Raw genomic sequence first — 14,974 nt, forward strand, 5'->3', positions numbered from 1 at the left:
ACTTCACTGCATGATCCTAAACGGACGTCTGATTAGGTCGGATTTTGTCCCTTTGGAACGGCAATGGATTCGCCCATATCCACCTCTGCCCGTTGGGTCGTGGGTGCGTCCAACGCACGGCCACACCTCAAATCATGTCCGGGATGGACGTGATAAAAAAACAAAAAACTTAAATAAAATACCAAAAAAATAAATAAACGCAGTTAAAAAAACTTAAAACATATTTAGGGCCACAACCACAAAACGACCCAGTTTCATGCCGCACTTAAACGGCACAGTTCTATAATTAACATAAAATCAAAATAAAAAAATGCCGCCCGCGCGTTCCTGCTGTGGCCGTCGTTAGTGGCCGCCGGTGTCGTCGTCATCGCTGACGAGGTCGACGTAGTCCGGCGGCGTCCAGAGATGGGCCGGCGGTCCGTGGTGCACGGTCTGGAAGGTGGCCGGTGCCTGCACCACCTCCTCCCAAGGCGAGGCGTCCCGCTCCGGCGCCCGCGGCGACGTGGGGCACCAGTTGCCCCCCACGGCGGCCGCCATCTGCTCCGCCGTGCATGACCAGCACCAGCTCCACCCCTGGCCCACCAGGCCCGGGTGAAAGGCGGCCATCGGCGGTTCCTCCCTCACCTCCTCCTTCGGCACCATCTCCAACTCGGGGATGGCTACGTCGCCGGCCGCGGAGAGGGCCGTCATCTTCTCGAGGCCCTCCCATTGGCGCTCGTCGTGCGTGCGCATGGAGTCCTCCATGACGCGCGCCATGAGACGAGCCTCCTCCTCCGCTGTCATGCGAGGAGGTGGGGGTGGCGATGGCGACGGCGTGGGTGTGAGGCCGCGCACCTGCATATGCCCGCACACCTCCCGACGTTGCAGCCGCGGACCTGACACCGTGTCGACGAAGTAGGACGCGGGCCGCACGTCGTGCTCGCCCTGGAGCCACGTGTCCCACAGGACGGAGTCGGGGGCGTACCTCTTGTCGTAGTAGAGGTCGTTGGGGAGGAGGCGGCGGCGGCACTCGATCTCGTCGCGCCGCGCACGGCCGCTCGCCGGCACCGGCGGGATGGGGACCCGGTCCGCGGAGAGGTGCCAGTTGTTGGGAAGGTGCACGTCGCTCCATGGGACCGGCGTCCTCGTCTCCCAGTACCGCCAGCACATGTCCATGGTTAGGTACCGCCGGTCGCGCTCGTCGGCGGCCCTAGGGGCGATGGTGAAGGGGTCAGGTGCGGGGCCCCGACTGGAGGAGCGCGGCGGTGATGTGGCATCCTCCGTCTTGGCGGAGCCGCGGCGGCGTCCCGAGGAGGAGCCGGCCTCCCGGTCATGCTTCCCCTTGCGGCCGTAGTTCCAAAGCTCCATGGCTGCGGCCGGCCGACGAGGTCGAAGACGGGGAGCGGCTAGGCTAGGGTTTTGAGGGTGTCGGTTTCGAGGAGGCAGAGAGGGGCCGGAGTGGGAACTGTGGACGACGATCGGTCCACGACTTCCCATTTAAAGAAGGACGGTGAACCTTCGCTGGGCGGATGACAGGTGGGGCTACCCGCCCGTGCGCATTGATGTTGGCGGGTGGGAGGTAGGTGGCCACCTGCCACGCGGCCCCGACGCGGACGTTCGAAGCGTCCGTTCGCTGTCCGCCATGACCCAAACCCGACGTATGTTTGTGCTCGAAATGGGTTGCCCAGATACAAAACGAACAAGATAGGTTCGAGCCGTCGCGCGTTGGGCCGCCTTGTTTGTTTCTATTACCCGAAATGCACGGGGCCGGACAAACTAAAGTGGGGTCGTGCGGTGGAGGTCGTGGGGGAGGAAGTGGCATAGAGAGAGTGAGCGTGTATAGCTCGGTCGCTCCGTCGGCAGCTCCCCCGCCGCCAGGACAGTAGCGGAGCAGTATTGGAAACAAGTGAGCTGAGCGCATCCCATCCCATCCACGGCCAGGCCAGGCCACACTCCACAGTCCCACACCCCCTCCGATGTCCCTTTGCTCCCCAAGGGGAAAGGGAAAGAGCGAGACCCACCCCGTCTCCCTCCCCCTCCGCCACCCGATCTGCTGCCGCGCTTCTTCTTCTTCTTCTTCTTCTTCTACTTCTTCTTCGCCCAGGTAAATCTTCTTCTTCTTCTTCTTCTGGGTGGCCGCCGCCGGGAGCTGCAGATTTGGGGGAGCCTGTGGGCGGGCGAGATTTGGGCGCAGGCAGGCAGGCAGACACACGAGACGCTTGCTTCACCTTTCTTTCTCCCCACCAAACTTCCAAATCCAATGTGGCTTACCTCGTTTCATCTGGATGAAGGGCGGCGGCGCCCATGCCGCCGCTCTCCGTCCCGCGGAGGCCTGAGCGAGCAGGGAGGGGATCCATGCCGCGCTTCCTCTCAATCCCTCCCTCCCTCCTTTTCACCTCTTGTTACATCTTCTCGCCTTCTCCTACCTTCTTGGTATAAATCCATCCCATTCTGCCGAGATCTGCAGCTACACACTGCACCATGATCCCCATCTCCCCCCATCTCAACAACCCACCCACATTGGTTGGTTGGGGTTTGGATTCGGATTTGCAGATCCTAGTCCTAGGCAGCCAGCACCTCTCGCTTTCCCCTTCTTTTTGGCATTTCAAAGCCAGGCACCAACCCATGTCATGTATGAATGATGTTGCTCTTGCTACCTCTCCAAATCTTTTTTCTTTACTTTTCTTCCCCATCCCCATGTTTTAATGCATATTTTGTTTGTCTTTTATGCTTGTTCCTTCCTTCCTGTTGGGATTGGGGGCTCTTCTCTTCTCTACATCTCTCAACAACAAGAATGCATCTTCTATCAACATCACATTTCACATTTGTGCATAATAGTTCGCAACTGGTCTAATCTTACGTCTCTGTCTTCGTGCAGGTTCCAGCAATGGGGCACGACTCCGGCCTGAAGCGCCAGTCCCATTCCAGGCTCAGGCCAGTTCCTGAGCTCCCGCAAGCACCTTGCCGTCCTCACGGAGAAAATGACAGAAGATACAGCCAGCTGAAATGCTCGGACGGCGGCGACTCAGGGGAGCTCCGCCTGGGAGTGGGCGGCCACATACCCAATTTCCACTGCAAGAGCCTGCCCACCAGAAGCCGGCTGACCAATGCGGAGGAAATCGCCGTCGCCAAGCGCGGCTCCATGTACCAGAGCTCCAGCGAGATCACCAGGATAAGGAGGCTCCAGGAGGAGGGCAGGAGGAAGATCGACTCCGCGCCCAGCGGGGACGAGTTCCTCTCCTTCGACATCGTCGACGACGGCGAGGCCTCCTCCCGGCCGAGCACCAGCGGGAGCGGGGCGCAGTACCTCTTCTCCCACCGCAGCCGGCGGTCGGAGGCCGCCAAGTCCTCCGTGGAGACCCGGAGGGTGAACCGGGCGTCCACCAAGGACTTTCTCGACTTGTCCTTTCGTGAGCTGCCCGATGAAGATTTTAAGCTTGGCCGGCCGCGGATGGACTGCACCCTGCTGAAGAGCGATGATGCCGCTGATGGTTTCTTGGAGATAACCATTGAGGAAGAGGAGTCCACAGCAAGAGCCCCCTGCAGAAATGCCGCTCCCCATTTGCTGGATGGAGAGTTTGCTAGAGGTGCAGAAGCAGATCGTCAGCTCAACTCCGGTGTATCTCCTGGTGAAAGTAACCACCATGGTGAGAAGCAGAGGGTTCCAGCAAGTAATATTCCTGATAAGTCTGTGCCAGCAAAGAGGGAGAGCGCCCCTGATGGCACCAGTCCATCAGAATGTGTCAATCGCAGCACGGAGAACATCGCTAAATCTGCTCGATCAAGTCCTTTCAAGAAGATGCTGAGCCCGATCATGAAGTCCAAGTCTGTTAGAAGCAGCCCAACTCTTGTTGACAAGGAAGACCCCAACTCTGCTGCTGTGCCGGCAAGCGGCAAAACCTGCGTATCCCGCAAATCGTTGCTCAGTGATCTCTCAAGGACTGAGCGGAGCCAAGGATCGCCCAATTGCCAGCCAAACGGAGAAAGTCGGCATATGACGGAGGCTTCTTTGTCACCTGCTCATCTTCGAGCAGTTCTTAAAATTGATTCCAGAAATGGTATTCCCTTTTATGACTTCTGTGTCGAGGACCCGGAAGAATCCATTTCTGCTAGGTCCTGGGAGAGTGGGAGTGAACTGAGCCGGATTTACACTTTCCATAGCGGTGGCAAACGAGGAAGCACTGCTGGGAGGTCATCCAAAGACGAACGCAGATGCTTGCCTCCAACTGTAGGCCAGATGCACGCTTCGTCCTATCTTTGCTCTGAAGTTGGAAAAGATGGTGTTCTGAATAATTCTGTCAACACCGAGTTTGTTCTGTACGATATCGCTCACGCAAGACGAAGTTTTGCTGCCGAGGAGAAGACCCAGAGTACAGAGCCCAGTCAGCCGAAATCCTGCGTTGATAAATCGGTCTCTGATGAATATCCACAGAAGATTAATCTGATTGACCATCAACATGATGCAAGGAATAATCCAGAGGTATCGACATCTCGTCCATGGTCTGAAGAGGATCTTTATCCTCATTTGGAGATTGCAGCAACAGTCATTCAGATTCCATTTAATAAGGACAAGAAGTGTTCGTCCGCTGGTTCTATCAAAGTGGTCACCCCGAGTGGGCTGCATGGATTACCAGACGACAATGAAGTCAGCCCATCATCCTTGCTAGACAGATGGAGGTATGGTGGAGGGTGTGATTGTGGCGGATGGGACATGGCCTGTCCACTCCTCGTCCTCGAGAATGCTGCTTATGATGATAACTGGGTTGATTCTGTGACGAAGGAAAGCAAACACCCCATGGAGCTCCTTGTTCAGGTACACTACCATGCAATGCAACCCCCCTATGTGTATATATACCTATTCATTTACCTAGTACTGATGTGCAGTTCTTGTTTCTGAGGATAATAGGTCAGGTAGGACGATAGTTTATTGCCTGCAAGATAACACAAAACTGATCAAACATCTTGTATAAGTAGTTAATTAGCTTTGTTACTCAAGACAATCACCCTCATACCAACTTGTTTATTTGCAGTACTTGTCTCTAGCTGTACGAAACCCATTTCTGTCGTTACGAATACTGATATGATCCCCAGCATACTTGTTGAGGATAATTGTTTGGGTAGGATAATTGCTCATTGTCTGAAAGATAACACAAAACTGATCAGAACATCTTGTAGAAGTAATTAATTAGCTTTGCTCCTCAAAACAATAATTCTCAGATCAACTTGTTTCTTTGCACCACTTGTCTCTAGCTGTCAAACAATTCCTTTGAGACAGGACCTTGATTAGGCATGCCTTGTAAGCTCAGTCATTGGCCCTTCAGCATAAATTGCAATAATGTATGCCATTGCAAAGCTTTATTTTAAAGGACAAGTGCAGCTACCTGATGTTTGAGAGCCTAAAACTTGTCGTTTCTAGTATAATCTTATGCAGTAAATTGCCTGAGTTAGCTGTAATATATTCATCTTACTGCAAACAAGAGTAGCCGTCATGTTTGTCCATTCATTGTTCAAACAGGGTAGCAAAGAAGAGATCCCTGCCCTTTCCATGAAAGCCGACGGGAAAGGGCAGCTGTTGGTGGATTTCCATGCGCGGCTATCAGCGTTACAGGCATTCTCAGTGTGCATCTCTCTGTTGCACTGCTCAGAGGCTTCGACGGCCGTCGTCATCGAGAAGGGCAAGCACAAGCTCTACTCCAGCTCCCTCAAGATGCTCCTTGAGGGGGAGGTGATGCAGCTGATCGAGGCTGTCACGGCAGAGGAGAAGAAGAAACTGAAGACGACGAAGCGGGAGAAGGCGCCTCCGTCTGTCGTGTTCGACCCGCGGCGCCCGCCCTTCTCCCCCCTGGGAAGAGTATAGGCTGAGTAATTCTCATTGCGTGTAACATTATCGGTCGTGATTCGGCTTGGTGTTCATATTCTTTTTGTGATAGAAAAGGGGTAAGTTTTTTTTTTACCTTGTTTGTAGAGGTTGAGGAGGAGGTTGCATGTACTACTAGTAGTTGGTAGTCTTTAGGTTGTAGGGTACCAGAAGCAAGGCCATGAGTTATTTGCTGAATGAAATGCAGAGCAGAGGAGGTTGCCTGTACAAGAGCGGCAGCTCCATGTTCCAATCCAACAGAAAGAATATAAATAAGAAAAGCTCATTTTGTAATTCTTTCCAGTGCTGTGCAATTTGTGTTGCTCTTTCTGAACGCTGCACTGGCCAAAAATTTGAAAAGTTTTGAACAGAGGAAGCATTGGAAGGAGCATGTACTATACTTGTCTGGTTTTAACAAATGGTGGGATGGTGCAGGTCTCGAGGTAGTACGAGTTAAAATGTTGCCTGGATCTATCTATCCTCGATGCTTATTTTTGTTTGGTGCATTGCAGAATCCTATGAGTTGACTGACTGGAATTGAAGAAAAAATGTTCAGAAACTTGGGGCTGCTTGGAGCCTGGGGGCAGGAGCCATGGCAGTAAAAAGATGATTCCTCTGCACACACATCAAGCTACAATGCTTCCCAGAACTTACTTATGTTTCCAAGTACTGTACTACTTAGTTTCTGGCACTCTCCTATCAGTTCTGGGAATGCTATTAGTAGACAAAAACTGTGATTAGGGTTACAGAGATGCTACTACCAGTATGGTTTATCTATCTATCATGGCTGTCCCTGCCATGTGCTGCTGGTTCCTTGATGGCCAACAGTAGAGTAGCAGAGGAGGAAAAAACAACAAGAAAGAGTCGGTGGAGGGACCATATTGGATCTTGACCCAGGTTTGGGCCGCTTGGACTTGGACCAGAAGAGAAAGAGAAGAGAGCAGTGATCTTCTGCAACATGCCTGCTTTGCTTTGCTGCCTTGCCTGCTGCAGCAGACACTTCATTTTCCTTTTCCCTTCATGCAGGGGCAAGAGCAGCAGTGAACTTTTCACTCCACATGCCACTGGTCTGCTAAAGACTAGTCAGTAGTGATATCATGATGGGAGTGAGCTAATCAGGGAGCTAATTAGGTTCATGTGACCACCAAAGCTGGAGCCCTTGCCAAACCAGCCACATGCTTGCTTGACAAAAAGAGAGGATAAAGTGAACATTCTTCTCTGATGCTCTATCCAACTTTTGGTGAATCAAAGCACAGAGCTAATTGAGGCTTAAAATGACATAGGTAGAGTAGACTGATATTCAGCAATTTCATAGTAGCCAGTTAAAATGAAACTAAGACTTCAATGATTTTCTTCAAGGTTCAACAAGGCCAAGGAAAGACAAGAGCACACCACTTCTGGCCTGACGATGAGCACCGTGAACCCGTAAACACAAGGATGAGAATCATGCGAGCGCAGAACTTTGGCTGTCGCGCTTTGACCCTGCAAGCGAATGAGGCAATTCGAAACCAGTTTGGGTCAGTATCTGAGCATGGAACTACGAAGTCGACGTACAAATAGATAATGCCATCAATTGCAAACAGCTTAAAGAAAAACAGCAAAGTACTTGCTCAACATGAACTAGAATTACATTCTCTTTGTTGCCAATTACAGTTTTGCAAGGAGTATATGAATATTTTGTAATACAGAAGAGCTGCCAGTTTCCTTTTATATACAGTTATTTGTTTTTGTCTTGGCATTAGCAGCTACTGCTTAACCCAAAGATCCATTAAGTACAAAACACGCAAAACCGAATTGCGCAGTGTAAGCATGTGTGCGTGCACATAAATTCAGCAGTAAAATTTCCCCAAAGAAAAATCCTAAAATCTAAAAAATGGCCGCGCACTATTTGGTTGAATGGAGCGGCCGCGTCCCACATACATGTGGCTGTTAATATTTTTTGTCTTTTAGTGCATGTGAATATTAGCATTGAATGCGTTCATACTGATTACTTCATTCCGAACAGAACAGATCCACACATATTCATTTTGAAGTTTTAAATTTTAAAAAGTCATATCTTTCAAACCGCTCGTCGGAATTCAGATCCGTTTTCACTACTGGAACTCTTGTGGCGAGATCTTTGAAACTAGATCCCGCATGAATATGTTTTGACGAATTTTTTTTGATGCCAACTTTGATGCTATATGGTGCAACTTTAGTACTGTATTGTGCAACTTTAGTACTACATCGTGCAACTTTTTGCAAAACCAATTTTTGGATCTACATGATTCAACTTTCTATGAGATTGCAGTCTAGCAACCATGACAACTTTAATGTTTAGTTGGCAGGACTATTGGCACACACATGCGCTCAGTTGACGCGGCAATGTAGTCTAGTTGCACACACATTGATATTTAGTTGACAGGACTTGTTACACACACATATGCTCAGTTGGCGTGGCAATGTAGTCTAGTTGCACACATATTGATGTTTAGTTGGCAGGACTATTGACACACACATATGCTCAGTTGCCGCGGCAATATAGTCTAGTTGCACATACATTGATATTTAGTTGGCATGGCTATTTGGCACACACATATGCTCAGTTGGCGCGACAATGTAGTCTAGTTGCACATATATTGATGTTTAATTGGCAGGAAGATTAGTTCGTCGAAGCATACCCATGCGGGATCTAGTTTCGAAGAGCACATCGTAAGGGTTCCAAAAGTGAAAGCGGATCTTAATTTTGATGTTTGGTTTAAAAGTTATGGCTTTTAAAATGAAAATGAATTCTAAATTAATGTGTTTACACGTGGGTGCCTTCCAATCCGTAATTAAAAACATGTTGCATGCCTTTTCTACCCTTTTTACGATGAGAAAGAATCTTCCCTTTTTTGTTTAATAGGGACATAAACGATAAAAGTGACGGCTGCTGTGGAGCGCTAGCGAGCGCCCTGCCACTCGCTAGACACGTTCAAGAAAAATCACTATATAGTATATTCAGCCAATTATTGGGGTACAGACACAAGCAAATTTCAGTGGACTATATAGCATCTCATATATTTCGTGCAAACCAAAGTAGATGGTACGGATGACATGGTACTCTAGTTAGAATGAGGGTCTAGTCCCCTTTGGGCCCCATTGAGTGACCAGCACAAAGACGGCAACAACATTGCCAAAACATTTGGAGCATCATATTAGCTATAGATGATGTGGCAACATCATATAGCCAACAACTGACTGTATTATTAACCATGCTCTCAGGCTTCAGCTAACTAATAGATCAGGAGCCAGCTAAACTAAGTTAACCTAGATGAAAAGTTGGCACACTTTCCAACCAGTCTAGAAATGTGCACAACATGAAAGACACTAACAGAACATAACTATAAAGGTTCAGAGCACGATATAGGCACAAGGTGAACAGTCATGATCATGAGTTTAGGCTTCATCTAAGTGTGCAAAGGTTAAAAAATATATAGTTTCACCTAGGAGCATACTAATCATTTATCCGCACGGCCATTCTTTTAAGCATTGGCGCCCATCTGATTATCACTTTCAGCAAGTCAAACTCATGGTCCTCCCCATCGAAGCCTTCCATTTCCACTTCTTCGAGATTGATCAAGGAGAAATTTTTGCTTCTCCAGCTCCTGGGCTCATCGCAGGGACAATTTACCGGGCATTCTTCTTTGAACTAGAACAAATATGTGGATTACTACACTTCATTTACTGATGGTTCAGAAACGAGACTGTATCTCAAGAATGCAAACATATATATATATATATATATATATAGTTTTTGTTTGAACAAGCAGTACCATACATAACTGCAATATATTAACAGAGCAAAGTAGTATTACCTCTGATCTCTGTAAGATGATCTTAAGCTTTCGTGTAGCAGAACGAATCGGATGCATCCCAAGTAGATGCACGCAAATGCTCCAAAAACATGCCTCACTGATCTGACACGATGATCAAGCTCCATTGTCGTGAAATGTAGCTCCAAAACAGAGAAGTCGGTAACCAGATGCGTCTCTATCTCCTGCTCCAAGCTGAACTCTGCATCAGGATAACTAGTCGAACCCTGCAAAAAGAAACGGTAGTGTATCATGCATAGTCGCTCCATGGCGGCTTGGAGTTGGAGCGAGGCGAGCGCGGGTAGGAGCGGGCCGAGCGCTAGGTCGCGGAAGACGAGGTCGGGGAGGCGGGTCCAGAGGCCGCGCCACCGGCGGGAGAGGAGCCCTGTGCGCGCGGCGGCGCAGGCGCAGCGGAGGCGGACGAGGACCTGGAGGAGCAGATCCTCCGGCAGGGCGCTGATGAGGTCGGCTCCTCCGCCGGCAGGAACATGGCGGCGTGCGACATCCTCCATGGGAAACCCAACCCCGATTGCAGACGAGAGAGAGGGCGCTGATGAGCCCTTTTTTTACAGACAAAACGCCACGAATTTTGATTGAATATGCACAAAAAAAGAGTGTTCGATGTTGTGTGAACACGGTATTTAAACTCAAAATATATGTATGTGTATATGCACAACTCCTTGCCAAAGTAAAATTTTGTCAAAGTCAAACTTTATAAATTTTGACTAAATTTGTAGAGCGAACCAACATAAACAATTACAATACCGAACATACACCATATGAAAATGTATTTTTATCATGTATCCAATGGTTTTAGTTGACATTTTTTTTTGAGTTTCAAGGCAGGTGTTCTGCCGATTTCATTATTAAGAGAGAAAAATCAAAAACAGAGTGGCCCGATTTATATGAAAAATTAAGCCGAAAACCATACAACACATGATTGATCAAAGGGAAATTGTGCCAAAAACCACACCCATGCCGACATCGGCCAACTCAACTCCACCGCCAAAAAGCCTACAAAACCGAAGATGTTTGGGTGGACATCTCGGAGACACCTTCAAGAAGCACCGTCGCCGATATCCTTAGATCCCCTATCGAAGCAAGGCTTTCGCCCAGAGCCAGCCTCACCAACTTCGGCAGACCTCGGGAAAAGGCCGGCCACACCTACAGCCCCCACGGCAACCCTCGAACCTACAACAACCATGGCCTAGTGAAGAGGAGGAACTCTTCGTCGACAGCTCCAAGGAGCATCGTCACTGGTATCCTTGGATCCCCATCGAGCCCAAGACTTTTGTCCAGAGCCCTACCTCTTCACCTACTCGAACCCCGGGGAAGGAGCCCAGCCACTGCCAACAGAGAGCAACCGGCAATAGCAGACCATGGCCTACGGATCCGAGAGCCCGCCGATCGGGCCGCAACATCACCAAGGAGGCAAGCGCACGCCGACATTGTGAATATTGATAATTTTTTTTTAAACTTAGTCAAGGTTTACAAAGTTTGACGCTGACTAAAATTTATATCACTAACTTTTTTTTTGAGAACCTAACTTGTTAAAAAGTGAGTGTGTTTTTTTTTACGAAAGAAAATGATTTCCTAGCCGAGTGTCCCACATTGCCTGTTATTGCATATGGAGCATGCAAATGGATACATACTACTATGCACGACATGTTGAAGGTTCACAAGATGACAAGATAATTTACTTCACTTTTTTTGTACAAAAAGAAATTCAACATTGAAAATAATGAACTCATCTACGAGTAAGTTGTTCACTTTCTCCACAGGGACTCGATTATGAGTACTCGAATGTTTTCACAGCTGAAGTGAGCAAACATAGGTGGCGAACAGAACAATAATCTAACTCATACTGCTGGTTCCAACTATTTTTGTTCTTTTCATGGTTAATTTAACTGGCAAACACAAATCTCAACAAGCAACAGATACAAGAAGATATTTCTCACACTTAAAGATCAATAAGTCATGCATGATATGAACATTTACAATAACGGATCTAATGATATTGATTTAGTATTGTAGATGTTATTAATTTTTTCTCTAAATTTGGTCAAAGTTTGACTTAAGGTAAAGTTAATTATGCAGAGTAGAAAAAAAAATTACTCATTTCCTACTTAATGTGATTAGGATTACAGAGATGCTACTAGAGTATGGTTTATCTATCACCATAGCTGTCCTTGCCATGTGGTAGAAGAGCAGATGGATGCTAGAGGAAAAAAAACAAAGAGTTGCTAGAGGGACCATGTTGGATCTTGACCCAGACTTGGGGCGCTTGGACTTGGACCAAAAGAGAAAGAGATGAGACCACTGATCCTCTGTAAAATGCCTGCTTTGCTTTACTGTGATGGGAGTGAGCTAATTCTGAAGCTAATTAGGTTCATGTGACCATCAAAGCTTGCTGGAACCCTTACCAAACCGGCCACATGCTCGCTTCACAAAAAGAGAGGATAAAGTGAACATTCTTCTTCTCTGATGCTCTATCGAGCTTTTGCTCAAGATAAGCACAGAGCTAATCGAGGCTTAACATTTTGACTGGCATACGGTGTGTACACTAAATCTTGGCAATTTCATGACAAAGCCAAGCTATGACAATGCTATTCTTTCTTCAAGGAAAGAGCAAGAGCACACCAAGTTATTAACAATGTCATATTATAGGCCAAGGTTTAATTAAGAGCAAGAGTGCACCAATCCTAGCCTGTAGCTCCGTTACACCGCTGAAAAAACACCTCAGCTGCTCATTCTTGTCCATTGAAGCCACCTAGCAAAATTCTGAAACTGGATTGCGGAGTTGGTCCTCATGGGAGAGGACCATCTTGTCGATGAGCACCGCCGCCAATCCGTAAACGCAAAGATGAGAATCATTCCAATGCACAACTTTGGCTGTGGTGCTTTGACCCTGCAGGCAAATGAGGCAAAAGTAGAAACCAGTTTGGCTCAGTATCTCAGCATGGAAATATAGAGTCGACGCATGTAGAGAATGCTATCAATAGCAAATAAAACTTTGCCAATGAGTTTATGAATATTTAGTAGTAATACTGAAGAGCTGCCAGTTTTTCTTTTCATATACCCTTCTCTGTTTTTTGTCTGGCATTAACCCGATGGCCCATGAAAGTCAGTCAAACGAGACACCTAACTCCTGTTAAACTAGAAACTTCTTTTAGCGGCTACTAAGTACAACTGGTGCAAAATCGAATTGTGCAATGTAAGGATGTATGCACACAAATTCAGCAGTAAAATTTCCCCATAGAAAAAACACTAATACAGCATGTTCAGCCTGTTATTGGGGTACAGGAGCAAGCTAAACTAAGTTAACCTAGACGAAAGGTTGGCATGTCAGCACCCAAGCATTCTTTGCACAACATGAAAGAAACTGACAGAACAGAACTATAAAGGTTTCAGAGAATAATATAGGCACAAGGCAAACACTGATAAAGCCTGAGTTTACGCCTTGATGAAACTTTGCAAAGATAAAAGAGAATTAGTTCCATCTAGGAGCTTAATTATACTAATCACTGATGCAGAACCTTCTTACCGGAACTAAGATAAACGTTGCATTCCACAAATGGATACGCCTTGAAGAAGTCGTGTGATTTCAAACACCGATCGTTACTTGTGCTGACCTCATCACACATCCACATGGACATTCTTTTAAGCATTGGTGCGCATCTGAATATCACTTTCAGGAAATCGAAATCATGATCCTCCCCTTCGAAGCCTTTGATTTCCACTTCTTCAAGATTGATCAACGAGATATTTTTTCTTCTCCAGTTCTTGGGCTTATCACAGCGACAATTTACTGGGCATTCTTTTACCACCTAGAGAAAATGTGGATTAATACAATATGTTTACTGATGGTCCACAACTGAGACATTATCTCAGGAATGCACATAGAGTTTTCTTTTGTCTGAGCAATTATCATATGTATTTGAGATATATTAAAGGAGCAAAGGGTTACGTCTGATCTAAGTAAGACGATCCTAAGCTTTCGTGTAGCCGTACGAATCCGATGCATCCCAAGTAGACGCACCACACATGCTCCAAAAGCATGCTTGGCTGGTATACCAAAATGAAACTCAGTTGTCGAGAAATGCAGCTCCAAGACAGAGAAGCCGGTTACAAGAAGTGCCTCTATCTTTTGCGCAACTTCGAGCTCTGCGTCAGGTTTAGCAGTCCAACCCTGCAAAAAGAAATGGCAGTCTATCATGCGTCGGAAGTTCCATTTAGTTGGAAAATCGAATCAATTGAGTAGGGCAGGAGACATACAGGTGAACCCGACAAATGCAGGGACAGGACATAAACGTTAGACAACGGCAAACGGGCGTCGTCTTCGGTGCCGGTCTCGGTGAGCAACCGCTGTCCCTCGGTCTCTGCAGTGCCAGTATGCAAGGTCATCATGGAGAGTCCCCAACAAGAAATCTCCTCAGTCTCGATGGTATAGTAGCACTCCAACGAGACCTTCTTCACAGTTGGTGCCACTATGGACACCCTGAGCTCATTGATGGTGTGGAAGGCCACCGTCAATTGCTTCAGCATGGGGGCCTCGACGTCGATACATCTTGTCCATTTGGACCGACTCCGCACTTGCAGCTCCTCCAACGACTCCGATTTGATGGTGATGTCGCCGGCGGAGTGGTAGCAATCGTTGGCCACCCTGAGCACCCGCAGGCGTGGGCAGCGGAGGACAAAGTCGGCGAGGTCGAGGTCGAAGCGAAGCAGCTCTACGTCGGTGACGAGCATGTCTCGCGGCAGGGCGAAGTGGAACTCCACCGGCGAGAGCGGCGCAGCGGCATCAAGCAGCGAGGATATCCGGTGCGAATGCCCCCGGCCCAGATCATCCCCGGCGACGCGAATGTCGAGGAGGGACACCCCGGGGCCGAGGCCGGCCGCAGCTTGGAGCGAGGTGAGCGCCGGTAGGAGCGGGTCGGCCGCGACGTCGCGGAAGACGAGATCGGGGAGGCGGGTCCAGAGGCCGCGCCACCGGCGGGCGAGGAGGCTGGTGCGCGCGGCGGCGCGGGCGCAGCGGAGGCGGACGAGGACCAGGAGAAGCAGATCCTCCGGGAGGGCGCTGATGAGGTCGGCTCCTCCGCCGCCTGGACCTAGCTTGGGACGGCCGCCATGGCGGCGCGCTGCATCCTCCATGGAGATCCCCAATGCGATGCGATTGAAGACAGAGAGAGAGAGAGAGTGAAATTTTTTAATCATAAATTTGACAATAATCCTCTACTGTATATATCTAAATAAATAGGGATTTTTCAACCTTCTCACGAACCACGTCATCTGAATTGGTATAGCC

The 14,974-nt window shown here is 48.4% G+C and overlaps 3 protein-coding genes across 5 annotated transcripts; 1 reads left to right on the plus strand and 2 right to left on the minus strand.

The window, feature by feature from the left end:
* The first annotated feature begins 1,854 nt into the window (after positions 1-1,854).
* Positions 1,855-6,133, plus strand: LOC125511516. Of its 2 annotated transcripts, none has more exons than XM_048676906.1 (3): positions 1,855-2,083; positions 2,858-4,792; positions 5,495-6,133. In XM_048676906.1, exons 2-3 carry the CDS (start codon positions 2,867-2,869, stop codon positions 5,834-5,836), a joined length of 2,268 nt encoding a protein of 755 aa, XP_048532863.1. In that variant the 5' UTR covers positions 1,855-2,083; positions 2,858-2,866; the 3' UTR covers positions 5,837-6,133. The 2 variants fall into 2 exon arrangements, with proteins under 2 accessions (XP_048532863.1, XP_048532864.1); XM_048676907.1 differs by lacking the exon at positions 1,855-2,083 and adding an exon at positions 2,104-2,611.
* Positions 6,134-6,362: 229 nt separating this feature from the next.
* LOC125511517 lies at positions 6,363-10,216 on the minus strand. 2 transcript variants are annotated; one of them, XM_048676908.1, is made up of 2 exons: positions 9,673-10,216; positions 6,363-7,318 (listed from the first exon to the last, which is right to left on the minus strand). In XM_048676908.1, exons 1-2 carry the CDS (start codon positions 10,179-10,181, stop codon positions 7,198-7,200), a joined length of 630 nt encoding a protein of 209 aa, XP_048532865.1. In that variant the 5' UTR covers positions 10,182-10,216; the 3' UTR covers positions 6,363-7,197. The 2 variants fall into 2 exon arrangements, with proteins under 2 accessions (XP_048532865.1, XP_048532866.1); XM_048676909.1 differs by lacking the exon at positions 6,363-7,318 and adding an exon at positions 8,916-9,506.
* A 1,913-nt stretch (positions 10,217-12,129) lies between these two features.
* On the minus strand, positions 12,130-14,888 carry LOC125511518. The gene is made up of 4 exons (XM_048676910.1): positions 13,945-14,888; positions 13,637-13,858; positions 13,214-13,496; positions 12,130-12,577 (listed from the first exon to the last, which is right to left on the minus strand). Exons 1-4 carry the CDS (start codon positions 14,881-14,883, stop codon positions 12,540-12,542), a joined length of 1,482 nt encoding a protein of 493 aa, XP_048532867.1. The 5' UTR covers positions 14,884-14,888; the 3' UTR covers positions 12,130-12,539.
* Positions 14,889-14,974: the final 86 nt, after the last annotated feature.

The sequence above is a fragment of the Triticum urartu genome, chromosome 5 (genome assembly GCF_003073215.2).
Source record: "Triticum urartu cultivar G1812 chromosome 5, Tu2.1, whole genome shotgun sequence".
In the NCBI taxonomy this organism is placed as follows: Eukaryota; Viridiplantae; Streptophyta; class Magnoliopsida; order Poales; family Poaceae; genus Triticum; species Triticum urartu.